The 27,794-nt window shown below is 46.5% G+C and overlaps 1 protein-coding gene across 1 annotated transcript; it reads right to left on the minus strand.

Annotated features, from left to right (window-relative positions):
• Window positions 1–580: 580 nt before the first annotated feature.
• Window positions 581–27,307, minus strand: LOC119458653 (nuclear nucleic acid-binding protein C1D). Its single transcript, XM_037720512.2, has 5 exons — window positions 27,130–27,307; window positions 23,788–23,854; window positions 18,200–18,255; window positions 15,336–15,453; window positions 581–1,858 (listed from the first exon to the last, which is right to left on the minus strand). The coding sequence occupies exons 1-5, from the start codon at window positions 27,280–27,282 to the stop codon at window positions 1,809–1,811; spliced, it is 444 nt and encodes a 147-aa protein (XP_037576440.1). The 5' UTR covers window positions 27,283–27,307; the 3' UTR covers window positions 581–1,808.
• Window positions 27,308–27,794: the final 487 nt, after the last annotated feature.

Here is a 27,794-nt window from a genome sequence, read left to right on the forward strand (position 1 = left end):
TAAGGAGCAGCCCTGCAGTTAACGAAGCAGCACATGTATAGGGTTTCCCCACTACTTTCTTAACAACTAGTTCTAACTGGATTAGATTGGACTGGATTTTTTTTTTTGCCAATGTAGCCTGACAAAGCACTGGACGCAAGAACGGGACACAACATCAATTTCTGGGAGATTTTCCTGTCAACCGTACAATGGAAGAAATATTCAAACTCAGGGAGTCTCCCGAGTGATCCAGGAGACTTGGCAGGTATGTTTATTTCCTATCAGTCGGCTGTTGTATGCTCGCATGGTTTCAATAAAGGCTGTTTGAAAATGTCTTGTTTTCAATTACAAAGTGGTGCTTGTAAGATATAGCTTGTACAAGTTACTATGCCTTGCTTTAAGAAACCAGGTCGAGAGCTTGCACCTTGCGTCGGCCATTTCTTTCTACTGCTACATTCCACAACAGTGATATAAACATGGTGCATTTCTCACGGCTATCTAGCACTATGTAAGGCACACTTGGTCCCAGCATTGCAACACAAATCACAAGTTATTAAGAGCAGGCTATGATTAGAACAAACGAACAGATTACAGACACCCATTTTACAAGTACAAAATTTATTTACTTTGATGACGTAGACATGATCATACTATGAAAACAATTGAACATGAAACAAAATAATTTTCATGTAACCCCCAAGCCAAGGAATAAACAACCAACAAATTTAATTCCAGAAAAAGTCTGGCCTGCGGCTGCCGGCTTGGGCTGCAAACTACTGCTTGATGTTATGCGACTTTGTTACATGAGCCATGCCTCTTTGCCGCTGGCACTAGTGTCACTCAATCACCATCACACTTCATGGAACATGATAAATTCATAATGCTTTTAGACAAAGTAGTTCATACCTTGTGTTACATTTGATGGTCATGCTAGATTCATGAGAATACAACGGTCTCTTTCTAGTTTACATCTAACTGCACACATTATGCTGTTTCCACCTGATTGTTTCCATGTCTCCTTGAGTAATATCGGCATGAAGTGGGAAAAAATTGTTATACAAAACAAGAAAGCCCCATGGTTCAGCTGTAACTAGCAGAGCTTCTTGGCTGACAGATGACAAAGTACAGTGCAGCTGCCATAGCTAAACTGTGCCAGTGACAGCCCCTTAGGCTGACCCCATTTCACTCACTGATCCTGAACATGCACAACTGTTTAGACTGTTTTTAAGACAAACACCAGTATCAGCTGTTGAGGATGAAGCACCTTTGCATGACGATATTCACTCTTTACATGCAACACTAATACCCACAATCCTAACCACAAATGGCCGAATTATTCACTGCACTATCCTTTATGAGAAAAAGTCAGACGCTACTTTAAGTGCTTATTTATACAAATCTCAACCATTTATCGCAAAATCAAAGCTTAACAGCATTACATAAGATAAAGTATCGTTGACTAGAAATTGAAAATGTTGTCAACGAGCTGAGCACATTCTTGGCCATTTTTTCCAGAAACGCGCAGACAAACCCAGCTCATTCGTGGCACGATAAGTCAAGGGTCGACATTTGAAATGAAACAATGTGCAGCGTAGAACACTGTACACAACACAGAAGTTATACAACAAGGTTGTACAACTCAATTCTTGTTCTGCTACTACAGATCAACATTTAGATTTGGCCTATTGCGAGGTGCTTTGATGGCCATTTTGTGCTCGTGGTCCCCACGATGTTGCCAACTGTGCAGGCAGGCCTCTTCCTTGCTGCTACGAAGATGAAGCTGCTCCACGTGGCATGCACTGTCTCCAACAGGAAAGATGTCCGGATGATCACCGGCGCTTTTTCCGTGGCGGCTCTTGGCCGTCTTTCTGGCTCTCATCTGCATGAGGCAAAAGGCACAATAAAATCTTGCACTATGCGATTATGATACAGTATAGACCACGCATAACTTAACGGCTTATAGTGTGGGACTGGATATAATACAGTCTTTTCAGACTCTCGCTCATTTTCCCATAGCACTCTATCTATACTGACACGTATACATGTTTATCTTTCACCGGTGGCCGCTTTCCACCGGCTAACAAATGTTTAACGTTATCGCTCGGCGCAGGACACGCCTGTATCAGAAGTTTCTAGAACGTTATCGATTCTTCTTTCCGTTGCCTGTTTTCACCGACGCTTATGTTATCTGATTGTATGACCGACGCGAATTGTCTAGAACTTTCTGGAAGACCCGCGGGCATCAGGGATTAATCTGGAACCTTCGATGACTCAGGTATAAACGCCGACGCGTTTCGCCGCTGATCAGATTTTCGACGATCGCCGACTGTGTTCGCCGCTATCGTTGTGCTTTGAGTGTAGCTTGCTTTTGTGGGCACAGGTTCGCCCAATTAACAACCAGTTTCGTCATACACAGTTTTGCGACTGTTTTATTTACCGTCACTACTACGTGACATCTGGTGGAGGTGTTAGTTCGTTCATGCACCGAACGCCCCCGCAACGCCGTGACCCAAGCCCGAAACCGGAGGACGAGACCAACGTCGCCAAGGACCAGCGAGCTAGCCGTACGCAGCAAGGACTTGTGCCGGAGTTCGGACTTCTTCCCGAAAAGACCACCGCAATCAAGGCCAAGTCAACGACCAGAATGGCAGCACCAGCGTCCCCCATCCTGCTGCAGCAACCTCGGGAGCCACCGACTTTTCGTGGATCATCGGCTGAAGACCCTCAAACCTGGCTGGAGACATACGAGAGGACCGCGACATTCAACAAATGGAGCGACGACGACAAGCTGCGCCATGTTTATTTTTCATTGGATGATGCTGCTCGGACCTGGTTTGAGAACAGAGAAACCACCCTGGTGACGTGGGACCTATTTCGTGAGAACTTCGTGAGGACCTTCACGAATGTCGTGCGAAAAGAAAGGGCCGAAGTTTTATTAGAAACCAGAGTGCAATTGCCGAACGAGAACATCGCGATCTTCACGGAGGAGATGACTCGCCTCTTCCGCCACGCCGACCCCGATATGTCTGAGGAAAAGAAAGCTCGGTTCTTGATGCGGGGTGTCAAAGAGCAAATATTCGCCGGATTGATGCGCAACCCGCCCAAGAGTGTCGCCGAATTTCTTTCCGAGGCCACAACGATCGAGAAGACGCTTGAAATGCGCGCCAGGCAATACAACCGCCGTGCCCTGACCAACTACGCCGATGCTCAAGCACTAGGCGCCGACGACCTGCGTGAGACCATCAGAGCAGTCGTTCGCGATGAGCTGCAGAAGCTCTTTCCCGGGTCGCAGCCTCAAGTGGCATCTATGCCGACGTCGCCCATTACGTAAGGACATGCCGAGACTGTCAGCGACGCAAAACACCGCCGACAAGGCCAGCCGGACTTCTACAGCCAATCGAGCCACCTCGCCGACCGTTCCAGCAGATAGGGATGGGCTTACTGGGGCCTTTTCCGACGTCGACGTCCGGAAATAAATGGATCGTCGTCGCTACGGACTACCTCACCCGCTACGCCGAAACAAAAGCCTTGCCCAAAGGCAGTGCTGCCGAGGTAGCCCGATTCTTCGTTGAGAACATCCTCCTGCGTCACGGTGCCCCAGAAGTCCTCATCGCCGACAGAAGCACGGCCTTTACGGCAGAACTAACTCAAGCCATCCTACGATATAGCCAGACAAGCCATCACCGGACCACCGCCTACCACCCGCAGACGAATGGCCTCACCGAGCGCCTAAATAAGACCATCGCCGACATGCTGGCAACGTACATCGACGTCGAACACAAGACGTGGGATGTCATCCTTCCGTATGTGACCTTCGCATACAACACGGCCGTGCAAGAAACGACACACATGGCGCTGTTCAACCTGGTCTACGGAAGGAACCCGGCAAGGATGCTTGACGCCATGCTACCAGACGTCGCTGACGAAGAAACTCTCGATGTTGCCACTTATTTGCAGCGTGCCGAAGAAGGTCGACAGCTCGCCCGCCTGCGCATCAAGAACCAGCAGAGGACCGACAGCCGACACTACAATCTACGACGATGCTACGTCGAGTACCAGCCCGGCGACCGTGTTTGGGTCTGGACTCCAATACGCTGACGAGGACTTAGCGAGAAACTGTTGCGTCGCTATTTCGGACCATATAAGATAATCCGACGTATTGGCGCACTGGACTATGAGGTCGTGCCAGACGACATTTCACAGTCACAGCGGCGCCGGACACGACCTGAAGTCATCCACGTGGTGCGTCTTAAGCCTTTCTACGCCCGCTGACGAGCTTATAGGTACTTTGTTACTTTGTTATTTTCTTTCTTTATTACGCGTCGTTTTGTTTTCGCTTTCGCGTTTGTTTGTAGCATCGGGACGATGCTTTTTTAAGGGGAGGGTATTGACACGTATACATGTTTATCTTTCACCGGTGGCCGCTTTCCACCGGCTAACAAATGTTTAACGTTATCGCTCGGCGCAGGACACGCCTGTATCAGAAGTTTCTAGAACGTTATCGATGCTTCTTTCCGTTGCCTGTTTTCACCGACGCTTATGTTATCTGATTGTATGACCGACGCGAATTGTCTAGAATTTTCTGGAAGACCCGCGGGCATCAGGGATTAATCTGGAACCTTCGATGACTGAGGTATAAAAGCCGACGCGTTTCACCGCTGATCAGATTTTCGACGATCGCCGACTGTGTTCGCCGCTATCGTTGTGCTTTGAATGTAGCTTGCTTTTGTGGGCACAGGTTCGCCCAATAAACAACCAGTTTCGTCATACACAGTTTTGCGACTGTTTTATTTACCGTCACTACTACGTGACAATACGCATATCACTTATACTGCAGCTGCCTGGAAATTCTGCAGTCAACCGACACTGCAAACGCTCCCATCAAGCCGCACATATACCCCGACGTAATGCGTGCGCATCGAGCTCCGCGACGTCGGGCATGTTTTAACGTTGCTGGCGCTTGAATAGCTCCGTTGCTATTTTACGTCAGAGGAGCGGGCAGAATGATGCAATGGCTGGAGTGAGCAAAAGCGCATCCGTCATGATGGCTCTCTGCACGTTAACAAGCATGGTGTCATGCGCGCCCAAGCAAACATGAACACATCTCACTCGATGACTGCAGAAACTCGCTGTCAAAACGCTATGCAGTGGAATCTCGATACGATCTTCACGGGAATCATGCAAAAATCGTATCATCCAACGTATTATCAAACTAAAATCGTATTATAGAGAAAAGAAAAAAAAAAACAATGTATCAACCTGAAAAACATATTCTGCAGAATCGTATCTACGAGGTTCCACAGTAGTAAGGAAGCGCAGCAGCAGCAGCGAGCGAATTGACCTTCATGCTGCGTCTAGCATGAACGTGCACTAAGCCACGAAAATACAGCGTACGGCGGGCTGTGTATCTGTCCGGAGTAAAGCTCCCCCCCGTCCCTACTCTCCCCCCCCCCCCCGAAGCCTTGCACGCAACGGAAGACAGCGCGCTTCATTCCCGCTTTTCTCCTTTGCATGCACGAGAGTGAGCCGAGATAGGAGGCTCGGCCTTGCAAGCTTTCACTCGCACATACAGCATGTGAGAGCACAGCTTGTACGTACATACAGCATACGGAGCGCGGCGACGATTTTATCGCCCTTAGACTTTATATGGAACCTCACGGCGACGATGATGGCAGAAATGTGCCTGGAGTGTCTATGCAATTGCTACTGCAATAAAATCATTGTTTTGGTTACAGTGCGATACCGGTTATAGTCTGGACATTCGCGACTCCGGTGACTTACGTTATAAGCAGTCTACCATGTAGGAAAAAAAAAAAAGGCTTACAATAGAAAACAATGCCATGGCAAGATACAGAACTGGCTGCCAACATAGATTCTTTGTGAACAGTGCTTGTAGCAGTATTTGAGAAAAAAGGTCACAGGCTTTTAAGGACACCCAAGACCATGGCAAAGTAATTTCAAGTACTAAAGTAACGTTACGTTCCAAGTGCTACGGCCAGTATGAAATTTGTACGAGGATGACAAAAAAGAAAGTAACGAGAACACCGCTGACTAACAGCTGAACTTTATTGAAGGGAAGCAGGAACTCGTATAGCCATGCAAAGAAAACTAAAAGTTGGGAAAAAGCTAAAAGTATGCCACAACAGGAAATCACTGTTAGTATAGAGCCAGCAAAGGACAGACAGCCGACACTACATTCTTCCGACTATGCTACAGGGAATACCAGCCAGGCGACCATGTTTGGGTTTGGATCTCGATACACCAATGAGGACTTAGAAGCTTTTACATCACTATTTTGGACTTAACAAGATCACCTGACGCATTGGTGCACTGGACTATGAGGTAGTGCCAGACAGCATTTCGCAATCACAGCAGCGCGCTCACCATAGTGTTAATATAACCAGCTCTAGAGGAAACGCTGCCCATAGCGCCCATGTATTGAAATCGGGAACCGCAAAGGCGCCGCCATGTTGCTACTCTGTGCAAGCGCAGACGACGAGATGCTATTCAGCCAAGGCGCGCAATCAACGCGATCCCGAGCCTCAGTCAGTATGGTAGCGCCATCTAGTTAAGGCGCCTGTAAATGCAGCCTTTTGGACACCGTAAGCCTTACATCAAAATTTTCTATATAGCCATCCGATCTTTCTGAAAAATATACGCAATGAACTTCAAACGTTGTCCATGCCTACGTGCTATGTGTAAGTGATTGCTTTTGCTTAATGACGGTGACAAGAACTTTATTTGGTCCTGAGAAACTGTGGCCCGAGGGAGCCTAAGTAGGCTCCCTCAGGACAAGACGGTGCCTCCGTCCACAATGGCACCGGGAGGCGAAGTACCATTGCAATGTAGTGGGCCCTCTGGACTGCCTGAAGCTGGATGTGGTGCTTGTCGCTTCTGAGGAATTCCTCCCACCGTTCCGTGGTGGCAAGTGTAGAGTTTTGTAGGGCTGGGCACAGACAGAGCATATGGTCAAAAGAGCATCAATCGGCTCCGGATTTGGGGCACGACTGCGGAAAGTCTGGGTCTCTCCTGCTAAGGATATACCGCATAATATGTTGCATAATATTTTGAATATTTTTAGTGCTACAAAAATGGGTTGTAGCAACATGGCGGCACCTATAGGGTTCCTACTTTTTCCACCCAGCTTTTCCTCTAGAGTTAGCATACTAACTCTATGGTGCTCACAACCTGAAATAGTCGATGTTGTGCGCCTTAAGCTGTTCTACCAGCGCTAACGAACTTTGGGACTTTGTTGCTTTGTTATTTTTTCTTTTCTAAGTTTGCTTTTGTTTTTTGCTCTCGTGTTTAGTTTGTAGCATTGGGACAATGCTTTTAAAGGGTCCCTGAAACAGTTCGGACAAATTTTGTAGACGCGTAGGGTACAGCTACAGTAAAAGATTCACGTCACAATTTAAGTGGAGCGTCTCATATTAAGAGAGCTACGGACGATTACAAGTTACCCTCCTCCCCAGCCATTCATTTTCTCCTCAACTCGTTCGCTGAGTGATCGGGACTAAGCTGCGCCTTCGCTGGCTTTACGTCATGATGTGACGTCATGTCGTCTACTTCCGGTTGTCTTGGAGCTAGCGCACGAAGGCTCTCCCTCTCTGCGAGCCGCCTGACCGTCAATCCCCAGTGAGAGCAATCAAGCAGCGTGCGTTGTGAGCGTTCTGTCGCAGTGCCGAGCGTGTCCGGTATTCCGGTAACCACAGGCAAGCTGGGCGTTTTGACGGATAGGCAGAGGCATAAACTAAAGTCCCTTCATACCGCTGTGACGAAGGAGCTTTATAGACATACGTAAGCAGCCTGATTGGCATGCACGGTCTAGCCATCTGGTGGTGCAGAGCTTAACCAGCCAAATACAGAGCTAATATTGCTGTAATCAAGTGTAAAACATTTTAAACATAAAAAGACATGTTCAAGATTACGCTCCTGCCGAAAATTTGCGCCAGCAGCAAAGTAGAATACACTTGGTTACTGCTATACTAGCTCTGTGTTTTGTTGAGCTTTGTGCTGCGAGGTGGTGGCACCGTGCAAGCAGTTCACATTTGCGCCTCCGTTCATCACGTAAAATGCCCAATACACTTGCGCTTGCATTTATCCGAATACCGGACATGCTAAACTCTATTGTGGTAGTAATCCTTCGGCGTGAAGTGACGGCCGCAAACGTGTAGATGCTGGTGCCGTTTGGATACCAACAGTCCGATGCGCTGCAGCCACTCAGCTCGTCTGCTGCCTTGCAGAGGGGCACGATGTCGCCGCTTGGCATGTCGCCGATCGCTACGTTTCCAGCCCACAACGCAAGGGCGAACCATGGTGCTGGTGAAAAGAAAGAACTAGACGAACACTGACTGCGCAGCTTTCGTCAACACGGAGCACGTTTTAACACACAAGCAGACGACACTTGCTGTGGACTGGAAGTGCTTTTAGTGTAGTGATACATGTCCTTGTGCATTCTTTTTCTGTTACTTTCTTTTTATAGAGACAAATTAACACCTAAACTACAGTGTAGACCGCTTATAATGTAAGTCGCCGGAGTTGCGAATATCCGCACTATAACCAAAGCAACAATTTTCAAGGCCCGCACATACGCAAAATGTGCACCGAGCCGCCACGCGTATGCGACAGTCGAGGAATGCGGCTAGAACGTTTGCATTCAATGTACAGTCGAATCTCGTTAATTCGAACCAAATCACGCGGCGGCGACTCCGACCGGCATTGCTCCGGCACCGCCATAGAGTAAAAGCTTAGGAGAGACCCCTCAATGTCGCGCGCGAACAGAAAAAAAAAAAAAAAATGCGGCGGAAATTTCATCCTCTCTTAAATGGCAAGGTCGCCGATTCTGCGTTGCGCCGGAACATGCGTGTACGTGCCGACGTCTCAGCCACGCTACCGTAGCCACGTGTAGAAAATGGCAGTGAACCCTTCTTTTTCCTTTATGCTTCTTCTACTTTCTAGTCTTGTGTTGACCTTGCACGCTGCGGCTACGGCGCAGAGGGAAGCAGCGGCGCTGTCCCAGGCCGGCCAACGAAACTGCGCACGCCGGCAAACGCCCGCTTCCCGATAACGGCAGACAACGAAACTTCGGGGAGCTGGCGCCGGGCCGTTTGGAATGGCGGCGCTTGCACGGTGGCCGGCGCGTACGGGGCCGGTCGAAAGTGAGGGAGCTACGAGGGAGGGCGAGGGGAGCCACCGAAGCGGCGGAGTTGCCAAGGCGAAATCCGGTTCCCTGCCGCCCTCCTCCTTCACATTCCACGGTCTCCGCGTGCACCCTTCGCCGTGATGTGCGGGCGCCGCCCGCTCCCTGAAGTTTCGTTTACTGCCGTTATCGTGAAGCGAAAGTTGGCCGGCATTGGCAGTTCCGTGGTGCTCGCTCGCTATGCGCGCCGTGATATTTCATGACTCGCACTCAAGATTCTGGTTTCAGCCTCACTGGCTGTTCGTTCGCACCATGTGCCCTTCTCCTCCACTTCGTCTCTCTTTCTTCCTCGAGCACTCCTTGGGGCGCCCGTTTAAGGGCAGCGTTCGCCGTCTCCGCTGACTTCCGTACTCCCAGGCAGCCGCACTGTAACTGGTATTTCGTTTCCCGCAACTGCACTATAAGCGATACGTGTATACATACATGGAGTGCTATGGGAAAATTAACGGGAGTCTGAAAAGACCGCACTGTATCCGGTTCTGCACTATAAGCGGTTACGTTTAAGTGGTCTATACTGTATTATGAACAACATTTGTTCACCATAATGTTGGAAAAATTATCGATGATGCGCCCTGGACAGCCAATCAGTTAGTTTGCCCTACTGACTTCATAAGGTCAAATCACGTCACTTGGTCAGGGGCAGCTGAAAACTCAGCCGATTGGCATGCTGCAATTGGTAGCGATGTACATTTTTAAAACCTTATAATAAATTACACGTTTTACGTGTAGCGATTAGATGCATCAATTAATGATCAGAAGGACCTACTCTAACAACTCGGTACGTTTGTACAAAATCGTCAAAATAGTTTCAGGGTCCCTTTAAGAGGGGGGCATTGACACGCTACTTTATCTTCCTCCGGTCGCTGCTTTTCACCAGCTAACTAATGTTAAAGACTATTAGCTCAGCGCAGGACGCGCCTGCAAGTATCAGAAGTTTCGATATATAGTTATAGATATTGTTATATAGATAAATAAATATTATAGTTATAGTTTCAATGTTATCGATAGTTCTATCCATTGGCTGTTATCACCAGACCTTTTTGTAATCTGATTGTATGCGCGACGCAAATAATGTAGTACTTCCTTGAAGCGACGCGGGCACCAGCGATTGCACTGGAACCTTTGACGAGTCGTGTATAAAAGTCGACGCGATTGACCCACAGATCAGGTTTCCGGCAATTGCCAACTATGCTCGCCACTATCGTTGTGCTTGAGTGTTACTTGTTTTGCTGGGCACAAGTTTGCCCAATGAAGAGTTATATTTGTAACTCACAGTTTTATCATCGTGTCGTTTTTCACCGTCGCTACAATGTGACAATATCAGCATGTGTGGTTGCCTCAGATTGCACCATGCCCCTTACCAGAGATATAAAATCAATCACCGGAATAAAGAATGTTCTCTTCGGCCGTAGGCTCTTCTGTTGGGCCTACCCCTGACCAACGCAACATCATTCATACAGGAAATACAGTGTTACTATATAGCAGTGATGCCACTGACGAACTGAGATTTGGAGCAATTTTTGGAGCAGCAAAATCTTAATCTTGGAGCAGTTTGGAGCATCCAGATTCAGATTTTGGAGCACTTTGGAGCTAATAAATGCCAGCTGCTGGACACGTCCTAAGCTATTTCAAACACTTAAAATTGACAAGCATTATTCCAGAAAATATTTGCTTGCTGTAAAACAATGTTGCGCTGCCTCTAAATACACGAGTTTCCCTTTAATTTAAATGAAGGCAACAAACCTGTTCACGCAGTGTGCTGTAATTAGTTTATTTCAAGTTGAGTGAAGCTGCTCAGATGTTGCCTTTTGCATTGTATGATTTTTTCATTGACAGCTGACACTTAGTTATGTTTTCAGCAAGGCTCTAGCATCAGTCAGAAACACCTGGCCAGACTCAATGTCCTCAATGCTTTTCTGAGCCAGGCAAGCCTTGATGAGACCCTCGTAACACTCAGTCATTGCTTCAGAGGACACCAGGTACTTTTCAACAGTCTGTTTTTCCTCATAATGCTGAAGCTTCTGTTTAGCAACTGGCCAATTCACAACTGGCGTCGACCGATTATTTCGACACCAGCAATTCAAAGAAGCTCGATTATAGGCTCCGTACAGTGAACAGGTGGCGCTGCTGCGCAACAGCGGTGCCGCGATGCTCAGTGCCGCATGTGGCGAGCGGCACGAAACTGGGAAGGTGAGAAGACTGCGAGATTTCGAAACTACGTATACACGTCTCCGAAAGCCGCACGTGTATCCGCGATCCACCGTCTCTCTCTTTTTTTTTTTGTGCGTGTGTTTATGTGAAAGTGCAAGCTTGGGCCCTCTGTGATGTCACAAATAGTTTTTGCGGGGTTCAGGCCAATTAAAGGAATAGACGAGTACTTTCATGGTGCAGCGTTAACCAGCGGAGACAAGCTCTACGCTACTTCGCATGTTACCTCTGTGAAACAAGTGGACGGCGTGGACGCTCACGCGAAGTGCCCTTCGCAGCAGGGAAAGCAACTATAGGAAATCATCCTTCCCGTGAGTAAAGCCTACTGTTATGCTAAAATTGAAGTCAATAAACGGGCACCCTGAAAACGGCACCCTGAAATGAGGCAATGCATGCCTCATTTCGCTCCGGCGCGTTGTACGCCGCCGCCTATCATTTGATGTCACACTGTTACTTTAGATTGTCATACAGCTCGATCTGGACCGCGTGCAGCTCACTCGTAGGCTGTCGTCAGCTCAGTCATGTCGAGTGAGCTAAACTAACTCGATTCGGATTGTTGGACGAATTGAAGAAAAATCGGAAGAAAAATCGCACCATGTGAAACTGTGCCTCTCAAGCAGCAGCAGCCGAAACGAGGATCGTCTATGAATTAGCGATCGCCAGCACAAAATAGGCTTCCTTTGCATAAAATATTGCTCATCGCACGTGCCAGTGCAATGCTGACCATACCGAATGCTAAGGCGACGGCAAGCAGTCGTCAAATCAGCACAGTCGTGACAAATTTCTTTCAAATGTTCAGCAGCTGGCCATGGCCGCTGGCGTCGCACAACGAGCTCAGAAACGCGCATGTGTAGCACGATTTACAAAACAAACCCTTCTCACAAACATGAAAGAAGCTGACTTACTTTACTCTTCTCACAGGTGCGATCCATTTGTTTGACCGTTCGATTTCGTAAGACTTGCCAGGAAACCTGTACAACTTTATCCCGGGCTGGCCTTCGTGGTTGCGACAGTCCTTTATGCAACAGTATCGCCGGTTCCACTTGCCTTTTTTTTTTTCACCTCTGTCAATTTCGACGCTTGCCGATGAAGCGCATGCCATTGCAGCGTCGCAAGACGTATCCAAATAAATAAGGCATGCTGTTGAACAAAGCAAAACGGCTTCAACCGTGGCCGAGATGAAGTGTAGCGCGGGAAAGAATATGCATCGAGCCAGCCGAGCTGCGGAGCCACCTTCCCAATACTGTCGCGTCACTGCGGCAGATGGCGCCAGAGCAGCTACAAACACGACTGTACGGAGCCTATTCGGACTACCTTGAGGCACCATCACTGGCCTATAAATTTGAAGTATAAGTACGACCGAAATTTCGGACACCTTAAGGTACGCCATTCTATAATTCGGACTCCACCTGCATGACTGCGTTTTAATTTGACCGCCGAGTTGAGTGGAAATATTATAGCGTTGATACGTCGCTGGTATCGCCGCAGCATGGTGGTCGGCCATGTTGCCAACACCTCCTGGAAACCAAAACTTGCGAAGCCTAGTTAATCCAGCATCGACCGCGCCCAAACCGTCGGGCAAGCGAACTCCGGCAAGCGATTCGGGAGTGCATTCGGGTTGGCTCCGCGCGTCCAGCGTTTATTCATTGACGTGTTAACTAGCAACACGGTCGCGGCGACTTAAGTTGTTTAAGCGGCGCCGACTACACCCTCAATGTCTCCGCCGACGAGGACAGTGACTGTTTCAAAAAAAAGAAAACCGCCGTCATTCGGCTATGATAGCGTGGTCGATTCCTGTGCGGCGATTTTGTAGCGATGCATTCCGCTCGATTGTACATGCCGCCCTTATCATCCACCGTTATCTATTGGCTGATACCATATAAGGCAAGCGCAAGGAGTGGCAGCGGAAAAGGCATCGCTACAATATTGCGGTCCTCTTACCAAAGGTTGAAGATTCGGTGCAGGCATGAATTGTACTTTCGGCTTTTTGTAGCGACAGCATAACAGTGGTACAGATATGGCCTGACGAGATCGTAGGCAAGCGTACATGCGCGCAGGACCACGTCGACAAACTTCAGCTTTATTTTTGAACGATCCCTTTCCGGGATGCTTTCACTTTCGCGACATTTCGCGCGACTAGTACTGAACACGTCGACGGATGATAGCGTTCCTGGCACACTACCAAGTATGCCGACGCTGACGCTAGTGACGCGAAAGTGAACGTATCTCCGAAAGTGGTCAACCGAGAATAATGGCTTTTTTAGCCACTGGCAGAATATATTCAGTTATTTTCTGGCGAATTTGGATATTTCCGACTCCCAATTTGGACTTTTAGGCAGTCCCCATCGAGCCCGAATTATCGCGGTCGTCGTTCGATTTATGAAGCCGCTTTAGTCATGCGTGCTACGCACCTCTGCGGGCCACTGCAGCCACACACGTAATGTGCAGGCGGTAATTTTGGCGCACTTCAGCGCAAAATCGTTATTTTTATCAGGATGGCGCAGGAAATCTCGTATGGCGCAATCTGGCGCATTTGGCACAGGAGTGGGAGCACTGTATATAGTGAACAAAAAATATTAAAGGGAACGTGCAAGCACATGGCAAAGCATGAACTGTGAACATCACAGTAGCTTGCACAGCAGACAGAAGAAGAGCGGCGTCAATGGCAACATGATCGGGCACATTCGGCTACCTGGCCATGTGACCATGCGCGTGTGAATAACTTCGACATATGAGCTGTAAGAAGCACTGTGCTTTTTGCACTGAGCAAAAGCACACTGCTTTTTGCAATTATAGCAACTTGAGCACACCTCCTAGTTGGAAAACAGCTTCATACTTCTCCCCTGAACACTATGTCACATGCTCATATGTTTTCGTATCTTTTCATTGAAAGTCTTGACAGCTGGACACTGTGTATTGTGCTAGTTTGAAAAAAATTATAAAATGTATGTAAACATCCTCCCCACTAGAATGCTCCTCGAGCAAATGCAGGACTATAAACAAATAAATGCTGGCCTCACATTTCTGGTGAGTGTACCATATTTATTCAAATCTAAACAGACTTCGATTCTAAGTCATTCCCAAAAATTTGGAAAGTCAGAAAAAAAAAAAAGCTTTTCTCAAATGCAAGCCGACTGACACAAATAGAAATAGCCACAAAAGGCAAATGGTATTTATTACCAGTATCTAGTGCCAGCCATGGAATTGTCCCAGCTCAATTGCCATCGTCGCTGGGCTCTTTGTCACTGTCTCGTTCACACAGCACACTACCTTCAGTGCAATCAAGCGCATTCGAAATTCAGCACTTTCGAAACTGCATGTCTAATTAGGCCTGCTGGGATGTCGTCGCAGGCCACGGCAATCCAGTCCACCACTTGCCTAAGGAATGCACGCTTGAAACGGCTCGTCAGGGATAGCTGGTGCATTTTCTCTGCCGACCAGCCTGTGTAAAACTTTTGCTGCCAATTCTTACAGAGCTTATTTAGGCCAACGTGAAGCTCCTACAACTGGCTGGTCATACCTCCAGGAATGACAGCGATATTGGTGCCCGCACGCTCGCACAGCATGCACTCAAAATGATGTCCTTTCATCTCTGTTTCAGTCGGCTTCCCGGCAGATTGTGATGGCAACAATGATATCTTTTTGTGGTGGCGCTAACGAAACGCCATTTTTTTTAAATTGTAATGGCTCCGAACGAAATATTCGAATCTAAGCTGACCCCGCAGTTTTGTAATTTCATGTTCAACAGAAAGAAAAAAACTATCGTCCTGGATTCTAATAAATACGGTAGTTTTGACAAAGCTGGACACAACTGCTTTCAGGCAAGCCATGGCAGGTGGCGCCAACAAACAGCTCAAAATATCCTTGCTCCGCCTGCTAGGCCTGCGCACTGCCGACAGCATGAAAAGCCAGGGCCTTAGCAACGCCCCGACACATGGTGAACACTCACCCGAGGGTGTCCAGAGGGCATTGCGCACAAAGCGTTGGGCAGCGCCGGCGACCAACTTAGGCGCCTTGGCTTTGTCGGCAATCTGCTTGGCCCGCGTCATGTACTCCTTCACACGTTCCTGCACGCGGGAAGCTTAAGTCAGCAATTCATCCGCGTACAGACAAGCTGCAGAACACGATGTTAAGAAATTTTTTGACAGACTCCACTAGCATGACCTTTGTCATAACGTACAAGTAGTAGCTATCATCAAGTTTTCAGAAATTCTAAATTGCTAAATGGCAAGACAGCAAAGGAAAGCCTGCACTGTGTATCAACGTTTGCCTTTATTACAAGCACACAGCTTGCCTACAGCTACAAAAAACTGTACTGCAACAGCGGTTACATTTATTTATATATTTAAAAATACTGTAGGCCTCTTCAGGCCTGCAGAGGAGAGGGTGCACAAGATACAGAGGGCTTCAAGTAAGGAGGAAAAGAAAAGACAGAGTACAAGCTGGCCATAGCAGCAAAACAAACTGAGTTAGGTTTGTCCATTCTATCCATTACGTTGACGACAACGGTTTGACAATGATGTTGGCCATCGTCATCGCCACGCTGTCATACTCGGCAAAAGAAAACTTTGCCCACATGTGGCCACTGCATTTGCTTGTGCTGCAGACAATCCAATCCATAGCCAACCAGCTTACACAGCACTACATTTTGACACACAAAGCAGCGCCAATGAGGGATAAACCTCTGTTCTATAAAAGCTCTGGTCTAAGCAATAAAACAATAAATCACGCCATAATCTCGTGTGCGAGTTCTTTCCTGCATGCATGGTATTCAATATTTTCATGGCAGGGTGTCTCAGCTAACATTAGCGAAGCTGTTAAAAAAAACTGGCAGAATATATGAACATACCTGCCAACCTGCAAACTTCAGGAACTTGTCTGAATAAACTTGTTCGAAGCGGGTATACTTCTAGTGTCCTTTCACCATCAGAAGACTTCCAAGGGTGTGGTCAGATACTGATGAGCAAAACTTTTTCGAAAACACAATTTTTATTTTTAAACCTGACAATACATTAGTAAATTCGTAGAATGAGCCAGAATTTGTAAACCTCATGGAAATTCGGCAGAGTTGACAGGGATGTATGATTATGAGGCTTATGGTGTCCAGTCCTCTTCCGCCGCCAGGATAATTTTTGAGTACAAATTACCTGGCTAACTGGAGAACATTAAATAAGCAAATGTATACTTCATACTAAAGAACTTCATAATTTTTTAGTTAGGTGCGTGGCTTCAGATGGGGAAGCTGCTATTGCGTCCTCTGCTTCACTCATTGCCCGAAAGAGCAACCATAAGGTGTATGCTGCGATTATCACGCAGAACACTGCAACTGGCAATCAGCAGAAGCTAATCCCAACACTGACAGCTTGCCACTTCCAGGAACTTGCCGAGTCAGGAACTGAGTCAAGTTAGCTCCTTGAAATCACTTTTGGAACTGCTGGTGTGTCGAATGTGTGGATGCATAATCACAAAGCACCTTTCATATTTTGCGTGCTACGAGAGCCAACATTTAAAAAATGCGCAAGACATAGCGTGCCGAAAATGACTGAATGGGATGTTTTAGGATGTTCTTAATACAAAAACTTTTTCTCGCTCATAATTTCGGAGTGGCACAAGCTGCCGAATGGTATTGAAAAATGTGTGTCAGAAGAAGCATTCCGCTTACTTTTATGGAACCTTTCATAAGTGTTGCTCCTTTTCTACATCAATAACTTCATTTAGTCAGCCTTTCCTACCATTATTTTGTCGGTATGTGTATGCACATAGTTCACTGTGAGATACTATTACCTGTTGTAGCCCCCCCTCCCCCCCTGGCAATAATTCCTCTCATTAAGCGCTCCGGTAATTTGCATAAATAAAAAATAAATCAATTAATGAAAGGCGGGCTGGTCGGCTGATTGCAAAATGTGCCATGTTTTCCTGTGGCAACAAAGTTTATTTTTATATCCCATTAACTTTTTTTATAAGGCAGAAAATGAATAATGTGTTATATTGTCGCCGAGTCGTGGTGACGCATGCATGGAAGGAAATAACTATGCAGCACAATAATGAATGAAAGAATCAAGCTCATTATTTTAGGAGATCTTGTGCCTAGAAAGTGGAGCAACACTTAAGCACCAATCATAGTGGCGAGAACAGTCAGCAATTAAGTAGAATCCCAATGCTGAAGTTCGTTAAATAGTATTTTGTATAAGTCACTGTACATTCCAGAGCAGTAGGGCATGCCAACATAGATTCAGGATTGCACTACACTATTCATTTCACTCCCCACAAATATTGTAACAGAAGGATTACTGTCATTATTTGAGTCACACTTGAATCCACCATTGCTTCACTGTTTTGTTTTTTCATAACTTATGCTGCTGTTTTTGACAATTCATGTTGTTAAAATAGCTTATAGTAATTGCATTTTTTTTAAATACCTGTCTATTTTTTTGTGTGCCTGTATATGTATGTTGTACTACCAACTACATATATCGAATTAATTTAACTATGTATCCACCCACTCTTGGCAACAAGACCGAAGTATTGATAAATAAATAAAGAAATAATGTTGAGAGTACAAAGTGATTTCAGGTGCCTGTCTCACAATCGAATTAGGGACAACATTCACAATTAACAAAGTTTTCCACACAGAAGGCGCATTTTGTACAACAGCGATATAACAGTGATAACTCTGTCAAAGCAATCACTGGAAAAGGTAAAACAATGCACGTATGGCAACACGTATTGATTTGAGCACATCGTTAAGCATTCAAACGTGGGCAGGCCATAGTTTGGGCCTGTGGAGGATAACCTGCGAAAAAATGTGCTCACCAATTCCCGTCGCACCGAGTGCTGCTTGGGGTCGTCTCCGACCGTGCAGAGGTACACTGCAAACAAGTTGGGATGTCTTACTTTCAGTCAAAGTAGAGCTGCACTGCCCCGCGGAGTTCCCCATACCGTAGCTCGTGGTCGCCAATTCGAGCTCTTCCGTGGCGGGCAGTTATTATTATATATAATAAGAAGCCAACAAACAATGACACCAAGGACAACATAGGGGAAATTACTTGTACTTACTAATTGAATTAAAGAAATGATAAATTAATGGAAATGAAAATGGATGAAAAAACAACTGGCCGCAGGTGGGGAACGATCCCACGTCTTCATTACATAACGATGACTTGAATCTGGCAACATTGATGCCTTCAGGTAGCGTACGTGGGTTTATTGAACAGTTGCCATTACCCAAAAAGATCACGTGCTCGTGACGCCTGCGGCAGAAAGGACGTTCCACATCCACCGCCATGGTTTGTGAGTGGTGGCGCTGGCTAACACTCCCAGGATTAGTTCTAGTTGTAAAACATAAATACCCCAAGAAAGTGGATGGAAAAACGGCTCCGCGGTAGCTCAATGGTAAGAGCATCGCACGCGTAATGCGAAGACGTGGGATCGTTCCCCACCTGCGGACAATTGTTTTTCATCCATTTTCATTTCCATTAATTTATCATTTCTTTAATTCAATTAGTAAGTACAAGTAATTTCCCCTATGTTGTCCTTGGTGTCATTGTTTGTTGGCTTCTTATGATATATGTAATAATAATCGGGCCCCTCGGTTCCCTTTCTTCTCGTTCACAGTAATGTGGGAACACAAAAGAACTTTGAATAAAGCAATACTTCAAATAAAGAAATTTCTTTGAAACAAGAGTTTACTGCAAGTATAAGGACATAGAGGCTGGATGCATTTTCTTTAGAGCCATGCCTAAATATGATACAGATCAAAGCAATGGGCCGAGCATACGGAGTGAAGAGCCTTGTTGGCGAACTCTTGGTGGACAACTACCTGAATCAGGGAAACCATGACTGCAGGTGTGTTGGAGGAGCTGGATTCGAAGGCAGCCAAATAGGTGGCCTCAATTTCTTGTCTTACGATCCGGGTAATATCACCAGTGTTGTTGGGACGGGGCGCATCGGCACGGGAAGATGTCACTGCGGTGTTTGGTAGACGGGCAAACTGTTGGTCGATACGTCTGCTTTTTGCGAGTTCCAGGCGGCAGCACTCTTTGATAACTGCATCCACTGTCGCCACATTGTTGAAGATGAGCAAGGCCTTGTCAGCAGTGATACCATTGAGAAAGTAGGAAACCTTGTCTGGCTCAGTCGTGTGCGTCAACTTCACGGCACAGAGCCAAGAGGTCTTGCATGTATGTGACATAGGGCTCCGTTGACATCTGCACACGGCTGGATAACACCTTCTTTGCAGCAAGTTGGTGACTGTAAGGGTTGCCAAACAAGTCTCGCAGCTTTTTTTTAAGTGTATCCCAACTGGTGAGCACACCTTCGTGAGTCCGAAATCATACTCGAGGTGTGCCACCGAGGTAAAATACTACGTTGGCGAGCATGACAGTAGGGTCCCACCGGTTATTGGCCTCGTCCGCTACCGATGGCAGCACTGCGAACGGCGCTCCCGTGACGTCAGAGGAAGGACTGGCCTTTGTCGTCTGCTACGTTTCAGCTAGAACAGCTTCATTTTCATGCGTTTGCTCGCACTCTAACTGCGTGCTTGTGTAGCATGGCGCTCTCCAATTACCATCTGTATTTTTTCATAGTGTTAGTTTTATTATTGCCAGCATTATGAGGACAACAAACCTTGTATATTAAATCTGTGTTCCATATTACCGATGTGATCGCACAGTGGCTCTGGCGTAGTGCTGCTTAGCTCGTGGTCGCCTGATTCGAGCTCTCCCGTGGCGGCCGCATTTAATTGGGAGCGAAATGCAGACACGCTCGTGTGTACTTATATTTAGGTGCACGGTAAAGAACCCCATGTGGTCAAAATTAATCGGAGTCCTACATCACGGGCCTGATAATCATATGGTGGTTTTGGCATGTAAAATCTCACAATTTATTTTTTACATACATTTTTATTTTTCTTGTGACCCCATCCCCCGTGGGCAGGGACACGATCTTGTGACTCGGTCATAAAACATTGCGCCGAGCCAGCAAATGGGAGTCTACGCAGCTTTGGAAATGAAGCACGATCGCAAGGCTCATGCGCAAAATCTTGCGTTGACAAAGCGGCATTGTAGTTGAATGCGAATTTCACATTTCGCTATTAATTCCAGTAACTTGTGGTTGCAAATGTAAAACTTTGTCTGACAACAAAAGTATTGTTATTTTAGGGAGAAGCGGTTTACCTTGAACAATAGTGGGGCACAACGTGCTATCATTCTCAACTGCCAAGCATGCTTTGCATTATTTTCTTGCAAATAAATCTCCTTATCACTTTCTAATGAACAAAAAATTATCTCTGTTTAGGTTAGCTGTTAGCATATAGTACTATTTCTGCTCAAAGCACTTTCTAACTACCGGAGACCACTCGGAAAAGATTATTTTATCAGTGTAATAATAAAAAATAGTTTTTTTAAGTTTTAAAGTTAAGTTTTAATAATAAAGTTAAAAGTTTTTTGTTAAAAAAAAAGCAGGAAATCTTGTAAACATATCACCTTAATACGTCTGCCCCTCCTTTCTTTTTATTTGTGTGTTTAGCACTTCAGCAACTTATTCGGTATAGTTCCCGGCAAACCTACACTTATCAATTTTCTTGTATTAGTATTGAATTGGTAAGACCTTCTTAGAGAGCAAAATATATTGGAAATGGTGATCTAAGAAAAAGTTGTCACCTTTCTTACACGATAGCATTAATTATCATTGCTGGACGTATCTAGCCTGGGGAATGTGCACGCTCCCACAGTAGGAGCGAGGAAGCAAAGGGTACGCCGAGCCGACTAACAAGCAGGGGCGGGCTGCGTCACTGTGGAAGTAATCCATTTTAATTAAAAATTATGCAAAGGCCAGTACTGCAGCACAAGACTATGTAATATTGTTTCGCTCACTAATTTTGCCCACCCTTGTATCAGACGTTCCAGACCAAATTTTGCTGCAATGCCTCTAAAGCAGTGCATGCCTTAACGTACCACAGTGACCACTTAGTTTCTTGAGAACGGCATCAAACTTCTTTTGTGATATGATTAATGCGTTAGGCAGCAACAAAATCGGAATTTCTGTGGCAAATGGAATGGGCGACCGAACACGAAGCACGCGTTCAACAAACACTTTATTACAGTGTATGCACTGTAGCTGAAGGCCAAATCCCGCAGTTCATTCTCAAAAAAAGGCCGACAAATCATTAGGAGTGCGCCATGAAAATGGAACAGCAACAGACAGAAGCCAATGCCGCACACGCACTGATGACTAGCAGACAACACCAGGAGCAATTCCACTGAGCGTGGTGATGACTACTTGGCTCGATTTCGCAGGGAAGCGTGTCCTGGAACAATCCGTACTTACTGGTCGAAAAACCCAGACTCGCTATTCAAAAACTAGAACAGAGCAGGACGGTCAACAGCTTCAAGTTGCCTTCACGTAGTGTGCGTGCGCGGCAGTGGAGTTCCCCCATTGACGTCACGTCACACGCGAGAGGGCACCACTCAAAGATCTCGGAGTGAATTGGTGCTGACGCGTTCGTACAGGCTGATCCAGTCCTCAATGTCTTCGCCATCTTTTCCCGAGAATTCGCCAGGATCATGGGAAACAGAGAGTGCGATGTAGGTAGCGCCGTCTCGACGCTGATGCCGAGGCCACAAGAAACGCGTGAGGTAACGAAACTCCCGAACAGCACCAACGCCAACGTTCAAGCTATGAGAAGTCGACGTGCGAAGGAGACTGCCGAAGAGTATGCCACGCCCTTGGTCAAATACGTTCACCGAAGAGCGGTACACACCTGCTGGCACATACCCAATAACCAAAGTTGGCATCAAGGAGGTTCAGTGGAGACTAGCACAGACTGAGAGTCACATACCCATGATATGCCAAGACAAACTATGCAAAACTGGGGTTGACGGTATTAGCACACAATAGCTCGTGCTTAGCCAGAACTAAACCGTCAGTCCATATTTTTTTTTTAGTTTTTGTGTTCCCGGTCACAAATCTGATTCTGAAAAGCCTTATGCAGTGAAGCAAACTTTTGAATTCATTCTAGCTCATGAACAAGACGTACTATAAGCCGCAACAACTGCAGTATGCCGAAACGATAATCTCCGAGATTGTGTAGCTTGCTATGGTGAACAACAGCAGGCAACAAATAAAGAAGCCATGCGAAACTATAGCACTTGCCATGCTGCAATTGATCATTGCGAAATTATAGAGCACTTGGTAACAGACCAATGCCTATGCATTGTCTTATGACACATCATACTACCACGGATACTTCACAGACAGCATGACACTCCGTTTCATTATACAGTATAGACCACTTATAATGTAACCGCTTATAGCGCAGGACTGGATATAGTACGGTCTTTTCCGACTTTCGTTAATTTTCCCATAGCACTCCATGTACACACATATCGCTCATAGTGCAGTTGCGGGAGACAAAATACTGGTTACAGTGCGGCTGTCGGCGTGCCTGGCGCCGGCACCCCTACAGCCGGCGCAAACTACTGTTGGGCGTGTTCCAAAGTTGCTGGCGCATGAATAGCTCCGTTCATATTCTTCGCCTGACGCACCAAGCCACGCCGGCCTTGCATCCCAGCATCCCTCGCGAGGAGCGGGCAGAATGATGCAATGGCGGGAGCGCGCGAAAGCACGTCCGTCGCTGCGGCTCTCTGCGCATTAACAAGCATTGTGTCACACACGCACAAGCAAACATGAACACATCTCACTCGATGACTGTGGAAACTTGCTGTCAGAACCCTATGGTGAGGAAGTGCTGCAGCAGCAGTGAGCGAATCGCATCAAAGTGAACTAAGCCGCGAAAACACAGTGCACGGTGGACTGTGCCCCCGTCACAGATGGCTTTCAAGATACAGCGGCCCCTGTGGGCAGGCATACGCGCTCAGAGTAAACGCACCCCCCCCCCCTCCATCGAGCCTTGCGCGTGACGGAAGACAGTGCGCTTCCTTCCCGCTTTCCTCCCTTGCGAGCGCGAGATTGAGACATGATCACCGGCTCACCCTGGCATGCTTTCACTCGCACATACAGCATACAGCGCGCGGTGACGATTTTATTGCCCTTGGACTTTATACCGGCAACAGCTACGGCAGCTAGAAATGTGCCTGGAGTGTCCATATAATTACTATCGCAATAAAATCGTTGTTTTGGTTATAGTGCGGTAGCGCTTATAGTGCGGATATTCGTGACTCCGGTGACTTACGTTATAAGCAGTCTACACTGTACTTGCAATGAGTGTTCGCTACGTGCATGAGCTAGGGGCTACTTGGTTGCACACCACCTACTTAAATTTGTCGAAAAACTGCAAGCATTGCTGATCCTGGCTGCAATGGTACTTTCATCTTAACTGTATCTTCTACAAAACAGCGTCGCACACTTCTCAGGACTGCAAATTACCATGCCGTTATACTTACTCCAAAAGAGCGAGTTTAGACTGTACAGGAGTGTCAGATCCAGCCGTGCCTTGTCCAATGGAGATAACTGGAGGGAAGGAGAACACATAATTAGCAGGACATCCCCCAGTGGCAACTGTCTTACACCAAAGATCAGATGTCAAGGCCCTGTTTATTTCCTCTTCATCACAGTAAACAAATTCACATCGGTGAATGAAGTTCAGAATCTGTGCAACTAGAGTTCAGCGCTGCAGGTGCAGTGCAACACTCAAATGCCGAGGTGCAGATGTGGTGCCGGCCTTCCTGCTTGTCCACCACATGTACACCTAGGACTCAGAAGTGGGGCGCCACACAGACAACAAATGACGGGGCCTGAACACCGTCACAGTTGCCTTATGAGAAGCTTGGTACTGAAAGCTTAAGACAGAAGCATCTTATTTGTGAAGCAAGCAAAAATACGATGCACAGAAATGCATAAAAGCCTGAAACTGCATGGTCAACTCTGCCTATGACAGGCAAGCAGATGTTATGGGTGCATTTGAGTAACCATTCTTGTGCTACAGATGATAATTGTGGGCTGCACGTCAGCCTAAACTGAGCTTGTCGTGTGCTCACAACATGCAGGCAATTTTTTTTCTTTTCCCAATTTAATACCACAGCCACACGCACATTTTTAAAAACCACCGAAATCAAACATTGTTGGAATCTGCAAACCCCGTTGGCTGAAGAACAAATTAGGCCCACTGATTTCAATGGCCACTGAAATCAAGCATGTGATAGTGACATTACAAGGCAACAAAGAAACAAGAAATCACAAGAAAACTGTCAGCAGTGACAGAATGACAGGTAGGCAAGTTGTTTAATCCAAAGTAGCATTGTATCATTGCAGACAGCTGTATGAATAATCACATTTGTACCGTTCATACCTCTTTACCTGTTATCTGCGCTATTCACCACGTCTGACATGGACCAACAAGCCAAGCTCACATTCCTAGTATGCCAAATGCTAGCTACACACACACACGCGCGCGCGCACACACACATGCACACACACACACACGCACACATGCGTGTTGACTTTGATGAAGGCCATGCTACGGCCAAAACATTAGTAAAGAAGTATTTGCTTTCAAATATGTGCCACCAGCATATTCTTCCAATGTATATATATATATATATATATATATATAGTATGTACAATTTCAGAGAATACAATATGACATCTATGCTTTTTGCGCAATTGCACAATATATTTTTGACGTTTCAGCTGGTGGACCAGCCTTTGTCAAAGTCGGATCCTTATGCGGCCTTGACAGAGGCTGAACCACCAGCCAAAGTGTCAAAAATATATGGTGCAAAAACAATATACGTCGTATTCTATTCTCCGAGGTTGTACCACTGGACCCAGCGTGATTCCTACACTGCACTATAGACCTTTTTTTGTGTGTGTGCCACCACATTGTGCAGGCAGTGGTGCCATCTATGAGCAGTCGGCAAGCTAGCTTGAGCAAGGGCTCCGTGTTGTATGCCACCAGGAACTGCTCTACAGCAGGTTTTGGTGGTTGTTTTCGCTCTCCCACTGTCTGTCTAGTATGACTTGCCATCTCCTGTGTGGAAAATGGTTCTGTGAGACATACTGAAGTGATTTAAGTCTGCATGGCTGGAGTTTCTGCTGGCGTTGAGGCGCATAGAGCACCCAGCATGATGTGTGTACGTGTTTAAGCCTACAATCGTCTTCGGAGATCAGCTGTGTATTTGTGAAAATTTGTTTCACGAAAGTGACTTTATTGCAGCATTCTCACTGTAATTCTAAGCTGTGGTTTAGCAGCAAGAAGTAGTCACGAAACATATGACGATCCTAACAGCATGGGCCAGCACCGTTTTGCTGCAAAGTAGTGCTGTTTACTTTGACATGCGCTCAAATTGTGATCTGTAGATACATTGCGCGACAACCTCGTTTGTTGGACGAGGTTTCCACCCACCAATCAAATAGTTTTGCTTAGCAATAACAGCATACTGTACAGTGTGAATCACGATTGTCGAGTGGTCGAGCAACCGGCTGCAGACTGCGCGAGCGTACGTAGCAGTGGTACCATGATCTGTTTGTTTTGTACAGCGCATGGTCCAAGCATGCGGCATGACCATATGAGGTCTTACTGCGGCTTTGGCCAGCGCTGTTGTCTATTTTTCTATGAAAACTGATTTTTCTTGCCATTCGGTCTTGTTCACCTGTCCTCTATGACGCACTCCCCCGTTTTACAGAAATTGTGTCCTTACAGACAGCTGTTGGATTCTTTTTACCCAGTCCCCTTTGGATATTACTGCTTTTCAGGGCAAAAAGGCAATGCTGAAACACAAATCTTACGTTATAATGCTCGTTTACCAATTGCAGTGATTGCTGTGTTGAGCAATGCCATCAGCCTCAAACATGAGGCTAACATAGTCATGGCATAGTGGTTTCAGGTCTACTAGATTTTAAATGCATGAGAACGGTGCCGGTGGCTGACGCTAATATTTTATAACAATTGGCGCTTGGATGTTTCAGGGTGGCATCAGGTTGGCTGTAAACGAGCACCCTTATGTTTAGTTCTTACGCAAAGCGTTAAGATAGTGAGCGTTCTATCCAATTTGGCTATAAAAGCGGATACAGCCAAAATAGTTCACAACGCATACACACACCGCAGCTGATGATGCGAGTCGCATATTTGCGCATCATCATCACATGTTGTGCCCTTTCCTCCTCGCTCTATGAAAACATACATACATATATATATATATATATATATATATATATATATATATATATATATATATATATAGAGAGAGAGAGAGAGAGAGAGAGAGAGAGAGAGGAGAGAGAGGAGAGAGAGGAGAGAGAGAAAGATATGCAGAGTCCAAAAGTGCGAACAGGAATGCGAGAGCGTGTGGCCATCAACACCTGCACCGCCTCCTTGTGACCAGCTGCATTATCGCCAAGGGCACACGTATGTGCAGTGCCAGCCTCTCACATTGCATAGGGTGAAGGTGCACGAGCTACGCCTGCTGATTAGCACCTGCCCGTCTGCGACACGTCCGCAAAGCCGGTAGGGAGGATTCAGAACAATCGTCAACGCTATCGTGAAGCACCCTGCGGTGCGGCGGTACATCGGGAACCGGTGTAGATTAAACGATTGGACATCACTTGGGCCTTTAGGAGCTCACCTTTTCAACAAAAAATATCTCAAGTGCTGCAGAAAAGAAGAATGTGAGCGTCCCGCAATGCATATCTCAAGCGGCAGTTATCCATAGCGATCTTGTTTCGAAGCGCGCGCGGCAGCAGCAACTTGTGTCTCGGAACACGGTACGTAAGAGATCACTACCCACCTCTTCAGTCACAACATCTTGATTTGTTGAAAGAAGCGGGCTCAGTGTCTCTTTGACATTTATCAGAGCTGAATGGAAGGCCCGGGCTTGTTCCTTAATCTCGTCGGGGAATTCTCCGCAAGGCGCTATTGCAACCGGCGTGGAGGCGGCCATCTTCTTTGTGGCGTCCTAGCGAATGTGGATCAATAATCTGTTCTGTACACTTGAAGAACGTTGTGTTCTGTGGCGTCGTCTGGTTAAAGGAGGTAAGTCTGCACCCTAGCCTCCTCGATAACTATGCCTGCACATGCACATATTTCAGTGATGTGTAAGAACTATACCTTTTTTGGGCAAGAGCTGCTGCACGGAGACATAATATTGCTAAAGAAATACATTAAAACAAAATTGTAAAATACAAATGTTGCATATTTCAGGATCAGTATAGACATTCGCGTTAGCTGCGAGATGAAGTCAGAAAAGATGTTCAGCTGCGAGCTTAAGTCAGAAAAAAAAAACAAAAATAATAACACGTCGATCTCATTGGCGTACTTCGTTTACCATTTCTTTCTTTTTGACATCTTCGTGCCATCGCGCTGACGTGCGGCTTATTTTTAGCAGCGCTCGACAGAACCAACCAGAGGGCAATAAAGTCTTATTGGATGCGTAGGCAGCGTAGGTAGGGAGCG

The sequence above is a fragment of the Dermacentor silvarum genome, chromosome 7, assembly GCF_013339745.2.
Source record: "Dermacentor silvarum isolate Dsil-2018 chromosome 7, BIME_Dsil_1.4, whole genome shotgun sequence".
NCBI classification, from domain to species: Eukaryota; Metazoa; Arthropoda; class Arachnida; order Ixodida; family Ixodidae; genus Dermacentor; species Dermacentor silvarum.